The following is a 24,347-nucleotide window of genomic DNA, read 5'->3' on the forward strand; positions in this document are numbered from 1 at the left end:
TTTTATGGGTATTTTACAGTGTCAAGCACCTCATGTTTCATCAGTGCAACAGAGCCTGTGGGCAGTTATCTTAAGAACACACGTACAAAAATAGTGAGAAGATAATCAGTGTTATATGTGTATATTGGATAAATTAATGACCAGAAGAACAGCATGTTATGAGACCTGTGCTAACTGCTGAATCTCAGTGACTGGCAGGCAACTTGAGAAAGGAAAAGTGATACACAAAAATAAAAAATCTAAGGTTGTGACTAAAGGAGTCAAATCAGTTTGGGATGTGCCGTGTTCATGCTAATTTAGGAAAAGGCTAAGAAGTAGTTGTGGAGCTTAAATTGTTAGAGTGATGAAAGTGCTACAGATGAAACCTGACATAGGCCCAGCTGGTTCCCTGAGTTCAGACCCCTTTGGTCAGAGGGTGTGCTGAGCATTCCTTTTCTGCAGAGCTGCTTCCTACTTACTAGAGATACTAAGGAGAGAATTGTTTCCGCCTCCCCCTCACCTTTCCCAAAGATTTTTTGGAAAAGGATGTGTGATAGAATATTCATTATCCAGGAAAAAAGAATGCTGAGTTTTAAAGCTTAAGACTTCTGACCATATTCCAATTGAATGGAAATGCATCTAGGGACCACAAGGCACTGGACTTGCAATCATACTTCACATCTTTTAGAACCTCACCAGTTGGAAATATACAGAGGGGTTTGTGCTTGTGTAAATATGACATTTGAAATTGTAATGTAGTTTGTGTTTGCCCATTTGAATTTTATTGATTCCCCTTTTCCAATTGAAATTTTCCATGTTACCTGAAACCACTCATACTTCCCATCCCTGAGCTCTGAACTCAGTATCTGAAGACCTCCATTCAGCTCTGTTCATTTGTGGCACAAAATCCTTGTATTCATTCTTGTTCACAAAACTGTTAGTGAAAGTTAGCTATGTAGATCCATTTTATGTAGTTTGTATCATGATTTTTAGGCCCATTTGGAGATTATTCAGTATTTGAGCTGGGAAAGATATTTACTTACCTAAGTATGTAGAGAGCTATCTTGCCTCATCTTTTAAAATCCCAGAGTACAAAAAAGATATATCTATGTATTGGCAAGTTTTTCTTGTAAGCTATGATTTATGAAGTAGGTCAATATGGGTGCACATAATAGATAGTTTAAATTTAGAGAAGACTTTAACTGCTTTTTGAAAAATTCAGCCTTAATACTTATTTAGTTTACTTAAATATTGATAATTTATATACATAAAATCCAACATGTATATGAAAGACTAGTCGGATGAATACACATTGATCATCACTCAGTTTAAGAAATAGGATGTTTCCAATACTGTTTGAGCTTCCTCTTACTGAAAATAACACTATCTTTTGTGCATATTATCCCTCTGCTTTTCGTTATATTTACACTGCATATATAATACATGTGTGTATTTTCTTCTCCAAATAGCTCAACCTGGCTTCTCAGTCTGTATTGGAAGGACTCAATGCTTGTTTTGACCACCGAGGAGAAATCTATATTCCTGAGTTAGGAATGAGCTTTCAAGTACAGCATGAAAAGACAAAGATTTTTGGTTGTCAAAATCCCTTTAGACAAGGAGGCGGGAGGAAAGGCTTGCCCAGGTCTTTCCTTAACAGATTCACTCAGGTGAGATATCCTGTTATACAGAGACCACATGTGGAGTGTTGGGAGTGATAAGACTGCTTGCTGAAATATAGTTATTAGGATGTCCTCTATGAGAATGAGGGAGAATTAGTTTAAAGATTTGTTTTTCAAGTCCATGTCTATATGATGAATATCAATGCAACTGCTTTCCATTATCATTTTTCTTCTGGTGTGAATCCTTTGTTTTATGTCCGAGAGGACCTGGTTTATTTTCAGTTGGAGAAGAGTAAGGTCACCACTTTCTGTAGGATTCTATTACTGTTCTCAGGATTAAGGCCAGCGTAAACCTTTTCAAGTGTCTACGTGATCTATGAAGACATTACAAGAATTTTATAATGAAAACAATGCATTTTAATTAAAGAAAAGTCAGAACAGAAAACTACCATGAAGAATTAAAAATCCAGTATTCTCCATACCAAAGTCAACTATAATTCATATTTGGTATATTTTCTTACTGCCTTTATTCACATTTGCAGAGATAGTAGCGAGCAAGAGAGGGCAAGCATATGCTCAATTATTTTAACATCTGTTTTTTTTAAAGTTTGGCCAATCTAGAGGTTGGGAAATGGCTGTAGATGTTAGCTTTATTTAATGTCCCTGTCCCTTGAAAATTAAGAATTTCCTAAGTATCTTATGAGAATAGTTTATTATGAAAAATTTCAGATATTTAAAAGCTGAACAGATTTATATGTTCATATAAATTCGGAATTTTGGTAGGAAATTTTAAAAAATGTACTTAAAAATGAATTGCATATATCTTTTATTCTTTAGTTGAATGGAGCTAACAGAAAAAAAACCCAAGTTGCTTTATATTTCAACTAGAGGCCTGGTGCAGAAAAATTTGTGCACGGGGGGGGGGGTCCCCTCAGCCTGGCCTGTGCCCTCTTGCAGTCTGGGACCCCTCGGGGGATGTCCACCTGCTGGCTTAGGCCCGCTCCCTGGGGAATCGGTCCTAAGTTGGCAGTCGGACATCCCTCTGGCAGCCCGGGAGCCCTAGGGGGATGTCCACTTGCCAGCGGGGAGCAGGCCTAAGCTGCAGTCGGACATCCTCAGTGCTGCTGAGGAGGTGGGAGAGACTCCCGCCACCACCACTGTGATGGCAGCCACCAGCCTGTCTTTTTTTTTTTTTTTTTTTAATAATTCTCTCTCTCTCTCTTTTTTTTTAGTAAATCTTTATTGTTCAGATTATTACATTTGTTCCTCTTTTTTTCCCCCCATAGCTCCCCTCCACCCAGTTCCCACCCCACCCTCTGCCCTTACCCCCCCACTGTCCTCATCCCTAGGTGCACAATTTTTGTCCAGTCTCTTCCCGCATCTCCCACACCCCTTTCCCCACCAAGAATAGTGAGTCCATTCCCTTTCTATGTCCCTGATTCTATTATAATCACCAGTTCATTCTGTTCATCAGATTATTTATTCACTTGATTCTTAGATTCACTTGTTGATAGATGCATATTTGTTGTTCATAATTAGTATCTTTACCTTTTTCTTCTACTTCCTCTTCTTAAAGGATACCTTTCAGCATTTCATATAATACTGGTTTGGGGGTGATGAACTCCTTTAGCTTTTCCTTATCTGTGAAGCTCTTTATCTGACCTTCAGTTCTGAATGATAGCTTTGCTGGATAAAGTAATCTTGGTTGTAGGTTCTTGGCATTCATCACTTTGAATACTTCTTGCCACTCCCTTCTGGCCTGCAAAGTTTCTGTTGAGAAATCAGCTGACAGTCATATGGGTACTCCCTTGTAGGTAACTGAGTTTCTTTCTCTTGCTGCTTTTAAGAGCCTCTCTTTGTCTTTTGCTCTTGGCATTTTAATTATGATGTGTCTTGGTGTGGTCCTCTTTGGATTCCTTTTGTTTGGGGTTCTCTGCGCTTCCTGGACTTGTAAGTCTATTTCTTTCACCAGGTAGGGGAAGTTTTCTGTCATGATTTCTTCAAATAGGTTTTCAATATCTTGCTCTCTCTCATCTTCTGGCACCCCTATAATTCTGATGTTGGTACGCTTGAAGCTGTCCCAGAGGCTCCTTACACTATCTTCGTATTTTCGGATTCTTTTTTCATTTTGCTTTTCTGGTTGGGTGTTTTTTGCTTCTTCGCATTTCAAATCTTTGACTTGATTCTTGCGCTCCTCTGGTCTGCTGTTGGGAGTCTGTATAGTACTCGTTATTTCAGTCCGTGTATGCTTAATTTCTAGTTGGTTCTTTATCACAACATCGAGGGTCTCATTAGATTTCTTGAGGATCTCAATAACTTTATCGGCGGCTTCTAGACAGTTTTTGAGAGACCTTAAAAGTGTGGTTCTGAACTCAATATCCTCCATTGACAGTTTTGTCCTGTTTCTTTGTCTCCGCATTTTTTATGCTTTCTTGGTGCACCCCCTAGTGGTCTTTGTGCGCAGTCTTGTTGTAGTTAAGCCTTGATTATTGTAGTTAATACTAGGGGGATTTGACCTCCAGGCCAACTGGCTGTGAGAATCAGCTGTGTCTGCAGTGGGAAAACTTCTGTCCTCTAAGGAGGTGCTAATCTAGCCTTTGCCTGAGGCTATCTGGCAAATGGCTCTGAGCAGGGCTTGGGCGGGGCGGGTCACACGGAATCAACGGAGCGGGTGGAGGGAGCAGTTATGGCTGCTCTCAGTCCCATCCCCAGAGGCTCTGCCTCTCAGAGTCCCAGCAACCGCTGCAAACCTCGGAGAGAAAGCTGCCCTTGCGTTCCGACCGATGCCAGACAGTCCCGCTTCTCCCGTTTGAGTCTGGGTCCCTAGAGACTTGCCCAGAACTGGAGCTCAGAATCTGAGACTCCCTCCCGATTAAAAACGACAACTGCGCCCTCAGCTACTAGCCCACTCCGGGCGTACCTCCGCACCTGTGTATTTTCTGCACTGCGCCTCCTCTGAGTCTCGTATGCTGTTCTCTTTCCTTCTAGTTGAAGAATTTCCCCTCAGCCAGTCTTCCTGTGGTTCTGGGCGATGTCCGTTCTGTCTTTTAGTTGTATTTGTGAAGTGGTTGTTCGAGGCAGCTAACTCCGGTGTTTACCTATGCCGCCATCTTGGTTTTCTCTCTCAGCAGCAAGTAATTGATATCACCAGCCTGTCTTGTGGCTGAGCAGAGCTCCCCCTGTGGGAGCACACTGACCACCAGGGGGTATCTCCTGCATTGAGCGTCTGCCCCCTAGTGGTCAGTGCGTGTCATAGTGACCGGTCATTCCCAGTTCTGTTGTTAGGGTCAATTTGCATATTACCCTTTTATTATATAGGATAGAGGCCTGGTGCACGGGTGGGGGCCGGCTGATTGCCCTGAAGGGTGTCCTGGATCAGGGTGGGGGTCCTGCTGGGGTGCCTGGCCAGCCTGGGTGAGGGGCTGAGGGCCGTTTTCAGGTTGGTCAAGCCCCCCCAGTGGGGATCCTCACCCCATGGGGGTGTGGCCAGCCTGGCTGAGGGGCTGAGGGCTGTTTTGAGGCTGACCACGCCCGCGGGCTGGAAGCAGGTATCTGGGATTTATTTAGCTTCTATAATTGAAACTTTGTAGTCTTGGTCCCACTTGAAGCCTGGGTTGCCCCTGGCACCCGAGGCTCCCAGCCCCTCCTTGAGTGGAGGCCATGCTGGAAGCAGGTATCTGGGATTTATTTATCTTCTATAATTGAAACTTTGTAACCTTGAGCGGAGCTCAGGGCTGGCAGAGCAGGTGGGAAGCTTGGCTTCCTCCATCGCCGGGGGCAACCCAAGGCTCCTGCTCGCTCCAGCTCTGTGGCCACTGCCATCTTAGTGACCGAGTGAGGGAGTGATGGTTAATCTGCATATTACTCTTTTATTAGGAAGATTTTATATGCTTCTGTATCCTAAAAATGCAAGACGTTTCTAGAACAGAAAAAACTGTGTGTGTGTGTGTGTGTACAGCTGATGTCAAATAAAAATTTTACATCACAAGTGTTAGTCATTTTTGGTGTTTAGTAAAGAGATACTATAGCATCTCTCCATGTTATTTTTGGATTTTATAGGTCTTTGTGGATCCCCTTACAGTAATTGACATGGAGTTCATTGCCAGTACTCTGTTTCCAGCTATTGACAAAAATATTGTTAAGAAAATGGTTGCTTTCAACAATCAGGTAAATACCTACTTGTATTAATTATTCTTTATTTTCCTGGCTATAATTGAACTATTATTTTCTGGGACACTATCAAATTACCAGTCTTTCTAATATAAATCACAAGTTTATAGTGGAAGGGAAGCTACTAATTTGAGGGTTACAGTAGTTCAGTTTTGTTGTATGTATCAGTGTTAATGCTTACAGGGTATTCCTTGTATTTAGAAGTTTGGATTGAAAAGGGAGACATCTAAAAAATCAAGCCTATTAATTTCTGTTTCAGATTATGTATGCATTTGTACTATGAGAATAGTACTTAATGCAGTGCTTAGCAATGGGACATGTTTTTCAATAAAGGTATTTTCTTTTTAGATTGATCATGAAGTGACTGTTGAGAAGAAATGGGGGCAAAAAGGAGGACCATGGGAATTCAACCTCCGGGACCTTTTCCGCTGGTGTCAGTTGATGCTGGTTGACCAGTCCCCTGGCTGCTATGATCCTGGTCAGCATGTGTTTTTGGTCTATGGTGAAAGAATGAGAACCAGGGAAGACAAAGAAAAGGTGAGTATCACATTTTTGCTTTGTGTTTCTTACCATCTGGAAGTTGATTTCTTCACAAGGGAGAGAAGGGGCATACTCACAAATACTAAATTTAGTAAAGCTGCTTGGAAATTTAGAAATTAAGGGAAGAGCCTATACATTTACCTACCTCAGGGTCTCACAGTATAGAGTAGTTTGCGTTGAAGTGCACACTGTGCTCACTTAGCTGAATCCTCATGATTGTAAACTTTCCTACAACAGTATTGCCTCCAGTAATAAAGAACTAGGTTTCCATCCTCTTTCCAGGCACAAAGGGAAGAAGCAGCAGCAGGAAGAGACACCCAGTAGGAGAGGAGGGCTTTTTTTCTTTTTCTTTTTTAAGGGTTTTTGTTTTTAAATAAGTGTTAGATTACACAATCTTTTATCTGAAAAGTGTAAGTGCATATAAAAAGAAGATAATCTAAATGGAAATAAAAATACCCCTTCATAAATGGAAAATAAAACTTGAGTTCCCAACTTAATAAACTGTAGTAATGTGCGCATTTTACTTTGTGGTAAAGTCCTTTCACTGAATGCTCAAAACAGCTACAGGTGGCAGGTGCTGTCATGACCTCTTACAGATGAGGGACCAAGGCTCAGAGTCATGGCGTCTCACAAGTAACAAGTGGGAGAGCCAGCTCTCAGCCCAGACCTTTCCACTTTGCTATTCTGCCACATCACAACCGCTTAAAACTAATTAATTAACACAGATCTATGCATTAGAAGCGGTAACTTCCTTCTTGAAACCTGACACTGTGGCTATCCCATAGTGCATGTAGTTTTCACACCTTCGATTCTGCTGAGTGCCCAGATCCCTTTGTATGTGGTATTCAGCATCTAGTTAGATGGTAACAACTCACTTATTATGTGTAAGTGGCTTTCTGTCATTATAATCAGGACAGAACGTTCAGCTAGTATTCTTTTTACAGCTTTATTGATACACAGTTCATGTACTATCAGCTAGTATTTTAGTTTCTTTATTCTCTTACTAGGTACAGTGTGTTCACTGTGGCTAGACACTGGCCAGTTGTTGGGTAATTGAGGCTGGTCAGATGGTGCATCACTGTAGGCTGTGGAAGGTTTCCACCACTCTTCTAATTGAGTTATTATAATTGACCAAATAGATTTTTCTGAAAAAGAAAATAAAATGGTAGGAGACATAAGAATAGGAGAAAGGCTATAATAGCTGGAAGGGTTCTGATAAATTAAATCTGACTTTATAAAGCAAAATGAACCAGCTAGATTGTGAAAGTATTTATAATTTTTACTCTGGTGGATTATCAGGGCGAGGAGATGATATGTTTTAGAGTGGATTATAAAACCAGAAATTGCCTGGCTTTATAATCCAGGAGTAGGTAACAAGAGCACTTTAGCCTGTGCTGCATGTTGACCCGCATTCAATGTTTAGCATTGATTGTGATTTTACCTTTTTTTCCTCTTAATATTTTCTGAAATCTATGCGTGTATATATGTATGTATGCATGTTGAGATATAATTGACATATAACATTAGTTTCAGGTGTGCAACACAATTTGATATTTGTATACATTGCAAAGTGATCACCATAATAAGTCTAGTTAATATCTATCGCCTTACATAGTACAAAACATTTTTTTTCTTTTTTTTTCTTTTTTTTTAATATATTTTATTGATTTTTTACAGAGAGAAAGGGAGAGAGACAGAGAGCTAGAAACATCGATCAGCCGCCTCCTGCACATCTCCCACCGGGGATGTGCCCGCAACCCAGGCACATGCCCTTGAACGGAATAGAACCTGGGACCCTTCAGTCCGCAGGCCGACGCTCCAGCCACTGAGCCAAACCGGTTTCGGCACATTTTTTTTTTGATGAGAACTTTTAAGATCTCCTCTCTTAGCAACTTTCAAATATGCAATACAGTATTATTATTAACTACTAGAGGCCCGGTGCACAAAAATTTGTGCACTCGGGGGGGGAGAGGGGGGTCCCTCAGCCTGGCCTGTGCCCTCTCGCAGTCTGGGACCCCTTGGGAGATAACGACCTGCTGGCTTAGGCCCGCTCCCGGGTGGCAGAGGGCAAGCCCAATCCCTAGGTGCAGCCCCTGGTCGGGCTCAGAGCAGGGCCGATTGCGGAGTTGGGGTGCCTTTCCCTTTCATGCACACAGCAGGGCAGATTGGGAGGTTGCGCTGCCACCCTCAGTCACGCTCAGGGTAGGGCCGATTGGGGGGTTGGGGCACCGCCCCCTGTCACAATCAAGGCAGGTTCGATGGGAAGGTTGCGGCGCCACCTCCTGTCACGCACAGAGCAGGACCCATCAGGGGGGTTGGGGATCCGTACCCTGTCACGCACAGAGCAGGGTCAATCAGGGGTTTGGGGAGCTCCCCCCTGTCACAGAGTAGGGCCGATAGGGGAGTTGGGGCACCGCCCCCGTCACACTCAGGGCAGGGTGGATCAGGGGGTTAGGGCTCCGCCCTCTATCACCCACAGAGCAGGGCTGATCAGGGGGTTGGGGCACCGCCACTGTCACACTCAGGGCAGGGCCAATGGGGAGGTTATGGCTCTACCCCGTCACACACAGAGCAGGGCCGATCAGGGGGTTGGGGCGCTGTTCCCTGTCACACACAGAGCAGGGCCGATCAGGGGGTTGGGGTGCCGCACCCTGTCACACACAGAGCAGGGCCAATCAGGGGGTTGAGGCGCCGTACCCTGTCACACACAGAGCCGCAGGGCAATCGGGGTTGGGGAGCTCCCCCCTATCAGGCACAGAGCAGGGCTGATCAGAAGGTTGGGGCGCCTTCCCCTGTCACGAACAGAGCAGGGCAGATAGGGAGGTTGGGGCCCCGCCCCCTGTCACAGAGCCGCAGGGCGATCAGGGGGTTTGGGCGCTGCCCCCTGTCACGCTGATCCCGGTGCCGGGAGGCCTCTCAGCTCCGCTGATCCCGGTGCTGGGAAGCATATTACCCTTTTACTATATAGGATAGAGGCCTGGTGTACAGGTGGGGGCCAGCTGGTTTGCCCTGAAGGGTGTCCTGGATCAGGGTGGGGGTCCCACTGGGGTGCCTGGCCAGCCTGCGTGAGGTTCTGATGGCTGTTTGCAGCTGGTCACACCCCCTTCAGGCTGGAGGTCCCCACTGGGGTGCCTGGCCAGTCTGGGTGAGGAGCTGAGGGCTGTTTTCAGGCTGGCGGGTGATGGAAGCTCCCAACCGCTCCTTTTTTTCTTTCTTTTTTTTTATTCTGGGCCAGCTTTAGCTCTGAGGCTTGGCTCCAGCTCTGAGGCCTTGGCTGCTGAAAGCAGGTATCTGGTTTGTTTGGGTTCTATAATCGAAACACTGTTTCAACTCCAGCTCTGAGATCCCGGCTGACTGAAAGCTGGTTTCTGGGGTTTTGTTTAGCTTCTGTATTTGTAACAATGTTTCAAACTGCAAGCTCAGAGGCCGGCAGCGGCAAGCGGGGAACGTTGAATGTTGGAGTCTTCCATCACTGAAGCAAGCAAGCCTCATGTTCACTTCAAGCTGCCTGGCTGCTGGCCACCATCTTGGCTGGCAATTAATTTGCATATCGCCCTGATTAGCCAATGGGAAGTGTAGTGGAGGTATGGCTAATTACCATGTTTCTCTTTTATTAGATAGGATAGTCCACATACTGTAGTGATTATGTGCATTATATTCCCATGACTTGCATATAATAACATTATTTTTATTTTCTGACTTCAGTCTAGTGTGCAATGATGTGTATAAGTGACACTTTGTTAGAAACAAGCAACTTGGTGTAAATATTTTGTGTGGCTGGAATTTTCCTGCTGCTAAGGTCTAAATTGGTGTTTTTTATTACTCCCCCATCAACCCCTCCTCCTTTTCCCACTCCTGCCCCAACTGGTCAGTTTTAAGAAGTAAGGTTAATGGAAAGTTTTCTAACAGTGTTCCTGCTAAGGAAGAGATAACTAAATGTAAATAATGAGAGAAGTAACTTTGGTTGTCAGGTTACATAAATATTTAGAACAGCGGCTCTCAACCTGTGGGTCGCGACCCCTTTGGGGGTCGAACGACCCTTTCACAGGGATCGCCTAAGACCATCGGCAAACATACATAATTACATATTGTTTTTGTGATTAATCACTGTGCTTTAATTATGTTCAATTTGTAACAATGAAAATACATCCTGCATATTAGATATTTACATTACGATTCATATCAGTAGCAAAATTACAGTTATGAAGTAGCAACGAAAATAATTTTATGGTTGGGGGTCACCACAACATGAGGAACTGTATTAAAGGGTTGCGGCATTAGGAAGGTTGAGAACCACTGATTTAGAAGGATAATACAGTGCTTTTGGAGTCAGACTGCCTTAGATTTAAAATCAGTTACTAACCATGAGCAAATCATATAACTGTGAATCCTGTTATCCATCTACATATATAAAAGCCTAAGTGACCAGGGGGCAGACGTTCAACGCAGGAGCTGCCCCCTGGTCGTCAGTGCACTCCCACAGTGGGAGCGCCGCTCAGCTGACCTAAAGGCACCAGACTCTGGGCTCACGGCTGGCGTATCTGCGGTAGCCCTAGTCTCTCCTACCTCTGTGGCAGCACTATCGAATGGTGGCTACTGGGTGGGAGGGGCAAGCACAGTGGGGCCTGGATAAGCAGGAGCAGAGCGGCTGGCCCAGGCTTGGGCTCTTCCCCGGCTGCCTGCCGCTTTGCATACTACTATATCCTTCGGGGGATGTTGAACTGCTGGCTGTCCGATATCCCCCAATGGGTCCCGGATTGTGAGAGGGCACAGGCCCGGCTGAGGGACCCCATCAGTGCACGAATCCGTGCACCAGGCCTCTAGTATCTATATAATAGGAAGAATATCTGTTTTGCAAGGCCAAAAGGATTAGAAGTAATCTCTATTAAAACACCCACTATAGCCGTAACCGGTTTGGCTCATTGGATAGAGCGTCGGCCTGCGGACTCAAGGGTCTCAGGTTCGATTCCAGTCAAGAGCATGTACCTTGGTTGCGGGCACATACCCAGTGGGGAGTGTGCAGGAGGCAGCTGATCAATGTTTCTAACTCTCTATCCCTCTCCCTTTCTCTCTGTAAGAAATCAATAAAATATATTAAAAAAAAACACACAACAACACCCACTATAACGTTTGGCACATAGTAGGTACTCAAGAAATAGGCATTGTTCTTTATACTATTCATATTGTTGATTTCGTCTATCTTTTTAGGCTGTATCTTGAATGATGAAAGCAATTTTTTTTTTTATCTCTAGATTTGCCATTGTATTCATGCTTTATTTTAATTATGGTACATTCACACTGAAATCTCAAATAGTTTGAGATTATATGACTGGTCTTTTCTTGAGCTCCAATTTGCTTTCATTCTGAAGAATTAAATAGATGTAATAATAGAAAATCCCAAAGGATAAAGATATTGTGAGTAGTTTTCTCACAATATTGTGACTCAAATTCCTGTGCATGTTTTCTAGAAGTATTTATTCTAGAAGGTGTGACTCAGAATTTGATGGAGTGATTTGTGTTTTGATTGTACCATCTTCTTCCTTTAGGTCATTGCTATATTTAAGGATGTGTTTAGTTCAGATTCAAATCCGTACATGGGAACCAGACTATTTCACATCACTCCCTATGATGTTCAGGTGAGACGACCAGCAAAATTCTCTGTTCTCTTATAATTTTCTAATTTCTCTTTGTTCCACTACCAGGCACACTTGCTAAGTCTCACTAGCATGTCTTTTTCAGCTGGGCTACTCAGTCCTTTGCCGTGGCGGCTATGTTACTCCCCCATCCCGCCATCCCCTGTTGCTCCTGCATCAGTCGTTACAGTCTCTGGAGTCGATTATGAAGTGTGTGCAGATGAGCTGGATGGTCATCCTTGTGGGCCCAGCCTCTGTGGGCAAGACCAGTCTGGTCCAGCTCCTGGCACAACTTACTGGTCACACATTAAAGATCATGGCTATGAACAGTGCAATGGATACGACAGAGCTTCTGGGCGGATTTGAGCAGGTAATTGTCCAATTGGTAGTCTTCCTTGTTGGTGGTGACTGTAAGAAGCAGCAGTCTTTGGCTCTGGGAAACGGCTATCATAAATCCACATGCTCTGGATATTTCAGGTTGACCTTATACGGCCCTGGAGGCAGCTGCTAGAGAAGGTGGAGAGCACTGTGAGGGCACTGTTAAGAGACAGCCTCCTTGTCAGTGCTGACGATGCAGAAGTAGTCCTGCGGGCCTGGAGTCATTTCCTTCTGACATACAAGCCCAAATGTCTTGGAGAAGATGGTAAAGGTGTCACGATGGAGATTGTCAACAAGCTGGAAGCAGTATTATTGCTTATGCAGCGACTCAACAATAAAATCAACTCATACTCCAAGGCAGGTATGTGTGTTTGGACGTGTGTATCAGACATTCACCATTGTCCATTTAGTGTCCATTTACAGGAAATGTATTTGTAAATGTAATGCCCATAATTTTTTTAGTGATGATTAGCACCCAAATTTTGAAACTGTTGGTCTTAGAAAGTAAACTGAAGCTGATGTGCAGTATCCACAATTGGTGATCCTAAACAGGGCAACCAAGGAAGAAATTGGCTTCTGAGCTGATGGTTTATTTTGTGTATAACCAGCTGTAATGACAAAGCTATAAGCTGGTCTTATAGCTTTATTGGCCTTTTGAAAAGATTTAATAGCTTCTCAGGAATGGCATTTTCAACTGAAGAATAACACTCTAAATTGATAGGATATGTTTAGTAGTTGTGTATAGAAAGTGGAAGAAATTTCCTCAATTAACATGGAAATTTAACTTTCCTCGTTTTGTGGTGCAGCATTCCTTAGGTATCATGGCCCTATGCTGTCTGTCGTCTAGTGTCTGAAAGCAGTTGTTTCATATATTTTGCCTAGTTTTCTGATTGTTGACAGTGAGGTTAGGTCTAAATCTTATTATTTCCTATGGCTAGAAGCAGGAATTCAATATATATTACCTTGTGATATGAAAAAGGGTCATAAAATAATTTCTAACAAAAAAGAGCAATTGGAAGATTTCTAGAGATGGGCTATATAAACTATAAAGCACTAGGCAAATAAATACCAGTTGTTACTATAATCATATGGTCATTATAAAGGAGGCCCAGTTTAATGACATTAATTTCATTGTGCCAACTGATAACACTTGTTTATAATAAATGCAGTAATACATGGGAGACTTTATTTTCCTTCTGCCATCTGAGAAATTATAGCACATAAGGATTATTTATCTTTTCCACCCTCAAGTCACCTTTATGTACCCAGAATGCTATTAAGAAGTATTTTCTGCCCCCAAACCTTTTTTCTTATCTATTTTCTTTAAACAAAACCACAATTTTTTTCCTATTGACTCTTTTATGAAACTTTAAAAAATCAGGACAGGAGTTTTCGACATTCTTTTAAAAAACTTAGTTTTTGTTGTTGTTTTTATTGTCCTGATTTGAAATTAAGTGATGTGGCTGACATTTCAGAGTTTGCCAAACTTGTGGAAGAGTTCCGAAGCTTTGGGGCGAAGCTTGTGCAGTCATCCAGTGGCGGCAGCCATGGCACCTTTGAATGGGTCGACAGCATGTTGGTTCGGGCCCTGAAGTCTGGAGATTGGCTTTTGATGGATAACGTTAACTTTTGCAAGTAAGGACCTTCTGCCCAATCACGAATGAGCCTGACTGAAATTTGGAATATGCTTGTCAGAGTAGATACTGAGGCAGAAGTTTTGGTGTTTTTAATACGCTGTTTCTTAAGTAGAAATTCATTCTCAGCCCTGTTGTGTAGATTTCTCCCTGTGTTGAACTTATTAGTTGGTACTTAGACAGCTGCAAGATTTTAGTGAGCTGAACTGAAGGCTAACAGAGTTGGATTACATTTCCAGTTGTCTTTGAGTCCTTTTTATTTAATACCAGAATGACCAGATAATGGTCATTTTTGAGTGCAGATTTCTGAGTTAACCTTTAAGTGATAATGTTGGGAAGTGGGGGAGAGGGGAGGAGGGAAAAGAGAAAAGAGTTACAGTTCAGGGAACTTGCTGTCATTTTCCTTTATTTTTTCAGCCACTATTTTGTGATTTTATTGTCTATGGGTCTCTGGACTGTGTGCCTTGGGAGTGAAAGTGGAATAGATGGGGAAAGAGATCACAGTTCTATGTAGGGGAGTGACTTGTGCTGAGAGAAGACATGGGTCAGAAGCAGTGGGAGGCTTGTGTGAGGAAAGCAGAGTCAAGGCAGCATGTCAGTCTGTCCCCCATTTGAACTCTCTCTGCAGCCCGTCCGTGCTGGATCGTTTGAATGCTTTGCTTGAACCTGGAGGTGTCCTCACTGTTAGTGAGAGAGGAATGATAGATGGATCCACTCCCACCATAACACCACATCCCAATTTCAGGTATGTGTACCTCTTAAGCTTCTGCCTAAGAATCTGACAGCCTTAAAAGCAGAGGCTTACATTCAGTAGGCCCTTTTTAGGTATTATATTGACACACCCAGTCATAGGTATGTTCACCCATTCATTGATTCAATTAACAAAGTATTTATTGAGGCCCTGCTCTTTGCCATGCTCTGGGGATACAGTGGTAAATGAGAGGTACAAGTCCTGCAGTGGGTTGGTGGTGAAGGGTAGAAGCAGGGAGACCAGTTACAAGCCTTTTGCAGTAGTTCAGGGAGGAGATAATGATAGTTTATACTAGGTGGTCAGATGAATAGGACATGTCAGTGGACTTGTGGGTTGAGAAAACGAGAAAGTAAGGATGCTATCTAAGTTTTTGGCTTGAGTAATGGATTAAATGGGGGTGTTCAATGAGAAAGGGAAGAATGGCAGAGGAGCAGGTTTAGTGTGGGAGGGTCAGCAGGGAATAGCTGTTTAGTGTTGGAGATGTCTGATAGCTAAATGGAGGTGTAAACTGGACATTGAACGTATGATGCTAATTGTTTCAGGAAAACATAGTGCTTCTTTTTCTGTGCTCTGTAAGTTAGAATGATGAATTATTACTGCCTGGTTTGGGGAATATCTGAAAGTTAAGAATCTTAAAGTTCTCAGATATCACTAAAGGTACACTGGATATACAATATTTAGTTCCTAAGGAAAGTAGGTTTAGAGAATGGATTTGCTGTATTTTGAGGAATTTGGGACTAGAAGATAGAATACATGTGACAATAGCAGACTTTTCATTAGTGGTATCTCCCTTGATTAGTTCCCTGAAGATAAGCCAAATAAGATTTGCCCTAAGCTGTTGTTTCTGAGCTGCACCATTGGTTGCACTGGGATTTAAATTTTTTCCCTTTGAATTGCTGTTTTATTAGACTTTTTCTCTCAATGGATCCTGTTCATGGAGAAATATCCCGAGCTATGAGGAATCGTGGCCTTGAAATCTACATTTCAGGAGAAGGGGATGGGAGCATCCCAGATGACCTGGATCTGAAAGTTTTGCTGCACAGCCTTGGGTTGGTGGGGGACAGTGTGTGTGACACCCTCTTGGCTCTACACAGAGAGACCCAAAGTGCTTTTGTAGGTAAGGTGCTTGACTTCTGGGCCTCTGCCTCTGCAAGATTTTATTCCTGTGGAAATTCATGTGTTATTCCGCTTGACTGCTAGTCCAGGAGTTCTCTCACGTTTAGTGTACATAGACATTACCACAAAAATGTAGATGTTCCAATAATCTCCTCCCCCCTAACAGCAGGTCTGGGTGAGGCACAGGAATTAAAAAAGTTTCCCAGGTAATTCCGATGCCTGCAATCAGAGGCCCACATGTTGGAGAATACTGCTTCAGGCACTGAGATTGTGAAGTTAATTCCTCATATCTTCAGAATCATCATATGAATTGTTTAAACAGACAGATGTTACTTCTTCTAAATGTCCAAATGTACAAGAAAAGCAATTAATAACAGTAGTGATAATAATAAATGGAAACCAATTTATTGAATAACTATTAAGTGTTAGGTTCAATATTCGTTACTTTTTTAGTATTCACATTAGTTCTGCAAGGCATGTCTTTCTATTTTACAGATAAGGCTAAGAGAAGTTGAGTAACTCATCAAAGCCAAATAGTAAATAATCACAGCTGGAATTTGAAAGTAGGTCTGTTGGATTTCAAAGCACACGGTCCTTTATGAGGCCATGATCATTTTGCCCCCTTCATTGTGTGTCAACTTAATAGGAAGATTATATATGATCAGCTTTATCACACTTGTAGAATGTTGCCACAAGTCCATGTTGTCTAGTGAGACTCTAAAGTCCACTTAGGAGGCTTTCTAAAATAAGTATCTGGGTAGCTTTGAGTGAAACGAAGTTTGATGTGAAGGTGGAATTTCTCCATTTTCACTGGAGATTTCGCAGTCTATTGCTCATAGATGGCAATATTTTTTCTTTATAGGTTCTCCAACATCATCTATTTCAACTCTAATTCAGACAGCCTTACTCATTGTGCAGTACCTGCAGCGAGGGCTGAGTTTAGACAGAGCCTTTTCTGAAGCATGCTGGAAAGCATATGTCCGCTCCCAGCACTCACCAGCAAACCAGAAGGTACCATGAAGTGTTTCAAACTGCTTTCTAAATTATAACACTCTACGTTATTTAGTACAAGGAAATTCTTTTCTGTTGATGATAAATTTAATGACCTGACCATGCAGTTATTCTCTAGTAGAGATCTGGTATCCAGGTACTTTTCTGGAAAATAGGTTAAATGTATTATATGCTTGAAATTTATCATCAGAAAAAGTAGCAGTTAGCTTATAATGTACATTTTTGATAATAGCACATATATGTTGGTGCCTATACATGATGCGTTTTTATCTTGTAACAGCTCGGGCAGGGTTTACTGGAGAAACATATTTCTTCTCTGCAAGCACATGAAACCTGGGGTAGCTCCATTCTTGCTGTGGGGCTGTGGCCAGATTCTCTACCCTCAGCTCTCTTTGCTATGGAAGATTCTCACCTCTCTATCGTACGAAGTGATGGACAGATCTTAGCATATTGCCTCAACAGGATGAGCATGAAAACGAGCAGCTGGGCAAGGTTAGCAGAGCCTTGAGCCCGTGTGTCTCTGGCATCTTCACTGTGTTGTTTGTTTTTTATGTAATGTTTGTCACCCAACATATTAGACCAGAATGTTATGTGGCCATTTATTACCAGCTGTCAGAGGTTCATTGTGATATTGCTCTCTATTTGTTATTCATTCCGTATATGTTTTAATTGTCCTCTTCAGAGGGGACTCATCTTTTCCCCAATACCTCTTTGATCTATTATCTCTAAAGTTATTTTCCTGGTTCTTTGAAATGTAAAATGAAAGTTCATTCTAGTACTGACTTTGCATATTCCGATGAATTTCAGGATTCAGCCTCTTACCTTGCCAGACTTAGAGAAAATTATGCAGTCCCCCAACCCCGAGAGCCTGAAATTTAGTTCTGTTGAAGTGGATACTCTTTGGATCGATGAACCAGAAGTTCTGGCCATGGCTGTTAAATTGCTCATAGAAAGAGCAACCAATCAAGATTGGATGCTCAGAGTTAAGTGGCTTTACCATTTAGCCAAGAATATACCACAGGGGCTTGGTGAGTAGAAAAGGTTAATTTGTATAATGAGTGAATTTTCACCTCTCCTGTTTTAGTGCCTCAGTAGCTATGTTATTCTAACTACACTGGTACTTTACACAGGGGAGATTACATAGCAAGAAATTTGTGACCTAGCATTACTGTTTGTGTAGTTGTTAAAACATTAAAAATCATATCTGCCCTTAGGTGTGACCCAAAAGAAACTTCTTTCCCATGTAATGCTTAGCATTTCAAGGTCTGTCCACCTTTTTGTCAAATCCAACAGGAAAATGTACTATATTATGTAACTTCTTATTTTCTTGAACATCCTGCTTCTTGTATAAATAATGCTACACAACCATTTATCTGGGAAAGGTGTTGCTTTTGGTGAATTCATTTCCCCTAGAAGTACCTAAGAGATTTACTAAATTCCAGGTGCTCTAAGTTGTCACGCTTAATATTTTTGTACTTTTTTCATTCTAAAAGATGAAAAAGCAACAGTAACAACAGCACATGGGTTGCACAGTACAGAACATGGAATTTGTTGGTAGAACTTGTTTAAAGTAATTAGTAATTAGTTTACATGAGCCTTTCTGTTCCATGAGAATTTATAGATAAGCCAGTGAATGTGTATATTATTGTAGTAATTGTGATCTGTCTAAAAATGGTTCCTGTGTGATAGCTACTTGCGACAGGTCACTGTAAAAGGTAACTATGAACTGATTAAGATGAAATAAAACCTAAAGTCCAGTCCCTTATTTGCACTGACCACATTTCAGTTGCTAACAGGTGACTAGTGGCTGCTATAGAACATTTTCGTCATTGTGCAGAAGGTTTGGTTGGACAGCCTGCTTTAGATACTGAAGTTTGCTTCTCCTTCCTCCACAGAGTCGATACAGATTCATTTGGAAGCCAGTGCTGCATCTCTTAGGAAATTTTACTCAAATTCTCTCTCAGCTGGGATCAGTAATGTCATCAAAATATTACAACCAAATATAACAGGTACTGCACCTGATTTGATTTCCATTGAGTTCCCAGGGAAAAGACCTGTCAGAGCTACCACTGCAACATGGTATTTTCTAGAACACTCAGAGCATCCAGATGCAAATTCCACTTCTTTGTCTGAAACCAGCCATTTATCCTTCAGTTTCTGAAAAAGGATGATACACAGTGAAGTGGGAAGAACATGGGCGTTGGAAGGCTGGGCTCTGGTTCCAACTTGTTCACAGACTGCCTTGTTGATTTGGGGCCCATCATTCATACTCGCTGCCTGTGTTTGAAAAACATGGAAATTAAATTCACTTATATAGGGTCCCTTCTACTTATAACATTCTGTTACTTCTTAGTACTATTAACAGAAAGGTTTTTAAACTAGAAAGCTATTAGACTTGAAGGGAAAACAAGGATCAATTGCTTAAGGAAATATAAACCCTTGATAAAAGTTATAAAGCCTTCAAAAAAAGTCATAAAACCATAATGATGAAAGAAATAGCCATCCAAGCTGTCTAATCAAACAAAGTATCCAAAAATTTTTTAAATTAATGAGTGAGATAGAAGACTTGCTTACTGGAGCAGAATAATATAAAGTTGATTGAATGTAAGTATTAAGGAAAATAGGTGACATTTTCACAGATACAGGTTTTTGATTTTTCACCCCCATCTTCATTTGCTGTTGATCAAAATATATACCATTAGCCATTTGTTTTAGAAAAAAGTATGCATGATGCCTTTGTGCTGCTAAACCAATTCCCTTGTGTACACTAAAGGTAATGAGGTGAATGATTGTGAAGCAATCAAACAACAGAAAACTACTGTAAGTGGTCAGGTTGTGGCTGAACTAACTGGTGGCTTTCCAACTATGAAGTAACTTTGGTTTTTGAGGATACAATTCTAGAGTAGAGTAGCAGGTTCCCTTTTTAGCAGATACCACTTGCTCACTGTTGGAACATAGTCTGTCTTCATCTTCCTTTTCAACTGTGTTGCTCTGGATTGAGTAGTCTTACTGGATTTTGGAATATGGCGGTCTTCCTTGATGTGCCTTACACAGTTGGCATTTGTCGTCTGCTGTATGACGGAAGTCTTTAAAATTTGAAGTACTGACACGTCTTCTGCAGCCACCTTCAAGCTAATGTTAGCATTGTTTTGTCTTCACCTCCTTCCCTCCGGTTCTCACAACTTCTGGGGGGAGGCAGGGAGATCAGAGACTGATCACTGCTACTTGACAGAGAAGTGCCAAGTTTGAGCTAAAGGAGCTCAGTGAGGTGTCAACAACAATGAGAAATGGCTTTTAGGTGAAATAACCTTGTTTTCTTATTGAAGCAAATAATGAGATATATTCATTCATTTTCTGCCATGTAAGTTAGTTGTGTTTAATGGCAAAAGATTGGGTAATTAAGCCCATGGATTATTTTTCTGTTCAGTAGTAGGATCTGAGCAAGTGAATTCATTGGTTGGAATGTTTATGTTCCAGTAATGATTGCCTTTATATCCTACAGTGGACTGAATTTTCAGGGCTGGTAGAAATTTTGCATTTAGAAAGGAAATAACATAAAAGCTGTTGAACCCTGCTTTTCTAGTATCATGTGCTGAAACCAGCACGTCTCTGTGCCACCTCTTCCCCATCAGGGCTGAATGTGGTCAACTTAAAACAATGAAAGCTCTCAACAGAAATTTGCCAGGCGAGGAGTTTAACGCCAAAATTCTTTTTTTGTTTTGTTTTATTAACCAGAAGAATTTGTGATTCCTTTGGACCCTCGATGGAATATGCAGGCTTTGGACATCATTCGAAGTTCGATGGACTTTGACCCACAAATGGACCAGTCTGAGCAGCTCTTTGCCCTTTTAGAGTCCATTGCAAACAAGTAGGTGAAGCCTGCTGTTGTGGGCATTGGTTGCCTCACTGTACACTCTGGCTTCACAGGTGACACCTTTCCTCAGTCTCTGTCTAACGTTTGTTTACTCTTCTGAACCTAATACCTGCTCCGTGATGGGAGTGATTGCCTCTATTATCACTTCTCCTTTGTGCTCAGAGAAGTAATTCTGACTGTGACGTCAAAATTCCTTTAATTCTTGCAGGTTCTTAATAATTAAATAGGGTGCTTTAAGAGAAACATCAACTTAGCATTAATGATGGGATATATTTTATGGGTAATTCCTTATCATCGGATAGTCATGTTTCTACTGTTTTCTGGTTATGGTTCCCTATAGCTCCTCCCATTTTCATCTACCTGTTCTCTCACATGTCCTTTCCTTAATCATCTGTCTGTCACATCATTTCACTTCCTCAAATGCTGGAGACATACATGCTTCCGTTCACACTCACATATAAATTTACCTAATTGGCATATAAGCTAGCCTTTCCTCACCTTTTAATGTAATGACCAGCAGTTTCTTTTAATTGGCCATCAGTTAATACAGTCTTTAAAATAATATTGTAATTGAAGTATAATGTGCATTACAGAAAAGCGTACTTACTGGGTATGCATGGTTTTGATGAGTTTTCCCAAAGTGAACTCATGCATGTGATGAGTGCAAGCACCTCAGAGACCCCCTTGTTTCCTCCTCTAGTAACTCCCCTAAACCTCCCCAGGTGACTTCTAACACCACAGATTAATTTTATAATGCTCACTTTTTAAGGTCCCAGTACAGTAACAGAGCAACAGAATGAGGCCTGGCCATGTACCTAGACACAGCTTTTTCCAGCCATCTGTCTCCTCCCTCCAACTTTGTTGTCATCACTCTCACCTGTTTCTTTTTTTTTTTTTTTTTTAATATATTTTATTGATTTCTTACAGAGAGGAAGGGAGAGAGATAGAGAGCTAGAAACATCGATGAGGGAGAAACATCGATCAGCTGCCTCCTGCACATCTCCCACTGGGGATGTGCCCGCAACCCAGTCACATGCCCCTGACCGGAATCGAACCTGGGACCCCCCAGTCCGCAGGCCGACGCTCCATCCACTGAGCCAAACCGGTTTCGGCTCACCTGTTTCTTTAAGTCCAGAATTTGTAGAAGCAGGAGAGGAATGTCAGGTTGAAGGACATTGATGTTTCAAGGATTCTCAGGATTCAGCAGATAGAGGATGTGATTGAAAAGTATTATTCATCAATAATGATTTGTTATGTTATTGAATCTCATTTCAGGACAATCATATATCTTGACCGGGAAAAGCGAATTTTTACTGAAGCAAATCTGGCTTCTGTTGGTGGCAAAAAGTTAAGAAATAGTGTCCTGAGAATGTCCTTTGAATTCCATAAAGGTAAGAACACTGCCTTTCATATTCTTCAGTTACACATCTGATTGCAAAATGTTGCTGAAGTTAAGAGACATATTGATGAACTGCTGTCATTTTATTGGTTCCTTTTGATTTGCTGGCCTGATTTTAAACATGTTCCATTACTTAGTACTAGTGATAGACTGCTTTTAATATGTCCTTGGTTTCCTTTACTTTTTATAACAACTGTATGCCATGTAGGCTCCATATTCTAAAAGGGGAAAGAGAGGCACAGAGATGCTCAAGGTCATATCTCTAGCAAGTAACAGTTAAAACGTGAAACCTAGGTCTTTTGGCTCAACAAGTACATGCTCATAAATATTTGGTTATAGGTTCTTTCTTCCTCTGTACTTTATTTTTTTAAACTGAAAAGATATCCATGCTTGTTGCGGAAAATTCAAACTAAATCCTATATAATAAAAGCCTAATATGCTAAGTGTCCAGTCGTCCGTTCAACCAAAATGTAATATGCTAATGATATGCTAAGGCTGCTCAAGCACTCAATATGATGTGCACTGATCACCAGGGGGCAGACAGTCACCCAGTCGACCAGTTGCTCTGACATGCACTGATCACCAGGGGGCAGATGCCTCGACCGGTAGGTTAGCCTGCTGCTGTGGTCCAGCTGATCGGGACTGAATGAGATGGGCCGGACATGACCTGGAGCCCTCCCGCGGTCTCTCCCCAGCCGGCCAACCTCCTGTGTCCCTCCCCAGCCCCGATCGTGCACCGGTGGGGTCCCTCAGCCTGGCCTCATCCCTCTCGCAATCCGGGACTCTTCAGGGGATGTTGGAGAGCCAGTTTCAGCCCAATCCTGCAGGCCAGGCCGAGGGACCCCATTGGTGCACGAATTCATGCACCAGGCCTCTAGTAGAAACATAAAATTGCAGAATTCAGCTTTTAAAGCTGTTACTGTTAATAGTACATTTGTTTGTATCTCTCATAACTGTGCTCTCTGTCCATTCAAACATGTATACACTTAGTATTTCTTTTGTATTTAAATGAATACTTGTTTAAAATATGTATTACTCTATCATTTTCTTTTTTTCATTAAGACAGTGTGAACATCTATAGCAGTGATGGCGAACCTTTTGAGCTCGGCGTGCCAGCATTTTGAAAAACCCTAACTTAACTCTGGTGCCATGTCACATATAGAAATTTGATATTTGCAACCATAGTAAAACAAAGATTTATATTTTTGATATTTATTTTATATATTTAAATGCCATTTAACAAAGAAAAATCAACCAAAAAAATGAGTTTGCGTGTCACCTCTGACACGCATGTCATAGGTTCACCATCACTGATCTATAGGTATACATGCATGATCTGCAAAGTTTAATAGTAGGCAAAGAAGAGTTTGCTTTCAATTTGACCTTTTAAAATTGATCTTTGTACTGGGGATAATATTACATTTCATATTACAGCTGATTTTGAAAATGTCCAGAGATTAATTTAAATCTGATGGGATGTTTTTATTTTATTTATGTCAACTCTAAGATCCAGAGAGCTATCAGAGCCTGCCCCATGAAATTGTGGTCAATCTTGCTGCTTTTTTTGAACTTTGTGATGCACTAATCCTGCTTTGGGTACAGTCCTCCCAGGGAATAGTGTCTGATGCCAGTGTCAATGAGGTAAGGAAAAATGTACCTATTTTTATTCTAACAACATCATCTTGGCACAAAGATTCTTAGGAACGAGACTAACTTTATTATGTCAAATATTGAGAAGTTTAATTGTTCTTAACACTTTAAAATATATACACAGCTTAAAGGTTTATTAGGGTATAATTGATATATAACAAATGGCATGTATTTAAAGTGTTCCATTATATGGTATATGTATATACCTATGAGTCCCTTACCACAATCAAGATAGTAAACATATATCCATTACCCTCAAACTTTCCTTGTGTTTTTTTGTATTCCTGTCCCCCGCCCCCACCCCAACCAGGTATCTATTGCTCTGCTTTGTGGTACTATAGCATATTCTATAAGTGAAATTATGCAATACATATTCTTTTTTGTCTGATGATTTTCATTCAAAATAGTTATTTTGAGATGCATCCATATTGTTTGGTGTATCAAGAGTTCATTAAGATTGCCTAGTAATTCCATTAAATGTATGTATTGTAACTTATTTATCAATGTATGTGTTGCTGGACTTTGGAATTTTTAGTTTCATTTTAATTTACTTAAGCCTTCTAGACATCACTGTCACATGTGGATTTAATTGA

At 41.5% G+C, this 24,347-nt stretch overlaps 1 protein-coding gene across 8 annotated transcripts in view; it reads left to right on the forward strand.

Moving 5' to 3' along the window:
- The window catches only part of MDN1 (midasin AAA ATPase 1), a 152,763-nt gene that overhangs the window by 69,283 nt on the left and 59,133 nt on the right, over nt 1–24,347 (forward strand). For 7 of the 8 annotated variants that reach the window (XM_036317718.1, XM_036317719.1, XM_036317711.1 and 4 more), the window contains exons 38-53: nt 1,449–1,646; nt 5,658–5,765; nt 6,117–6,305; nt 11,855–11,944; nt 12,048–12,311; nt 12,419–12,680; nt 13,795–13,954; nt 14,582–14,698; nt 15,613–15,821; nt 16,683–16,831; nt 17,112–17,323; nt 17,639–17,859; nt 18,727–18,840; nt 20,567–20,699; nt 21,981–22,096; nt 23,612–23,745. In XM_036317718.1, the coding sequence (XP_036173611.1) occupies nt 1,449–1,646; nt 5,658–5,765; nt 6,117–6,305; nt 11,855–11,944; nt 12,048–12,311; nt 12,419–12,680; nt 13,795–13,954; nt 14,582–14,698; nt 15,613–15,821; nt 16,683–16,831; nt 17,112–17,323; nt 17,639–17,859; nt 18,727–18,840; nt 20,567–20,699; nt 21,981–22,096; nt 23,612–23,745 (2,676 nt within the window). The remainder of the gene's footprint in view (nt 1–1,448; nt 1,647–5,657; nt 5,766–6,116; nt 6,306–11,854; nt 11,945–12,047; nt 12,312–12,418; nt 12,681–13,794; nt 13,955–14,581; nt 14,699–15,612; nt 15,822–16,682; nt 16,832–17,111; nt 17,324–17,638; nt 17,860–18,726; nt 18,841–20,566; nt 20,700–21,980; nt 22,097–23,611; nt 23,746–24,347) is intronic. The other variant, XM_036317717.1, reaches the window with a different exon arrangement.

This window comes from Myotis myotis, unplaced genomic scaffold, assembly GCF_014108235.1.
Source record: "Myotis myotis isolate mMyoMyo1 unplaced genomic scaffold, mMyoMyo1.p scaffold_m19_p_7, whole genome shotgun sequence".
NCBI classification, from domain to species: domain Eukaryota; kingdom Metazoa; phylum Chordata; class Mammalia; order Chiroptera; family Vespertilionidae; genus Myotis; species Myotis myotis.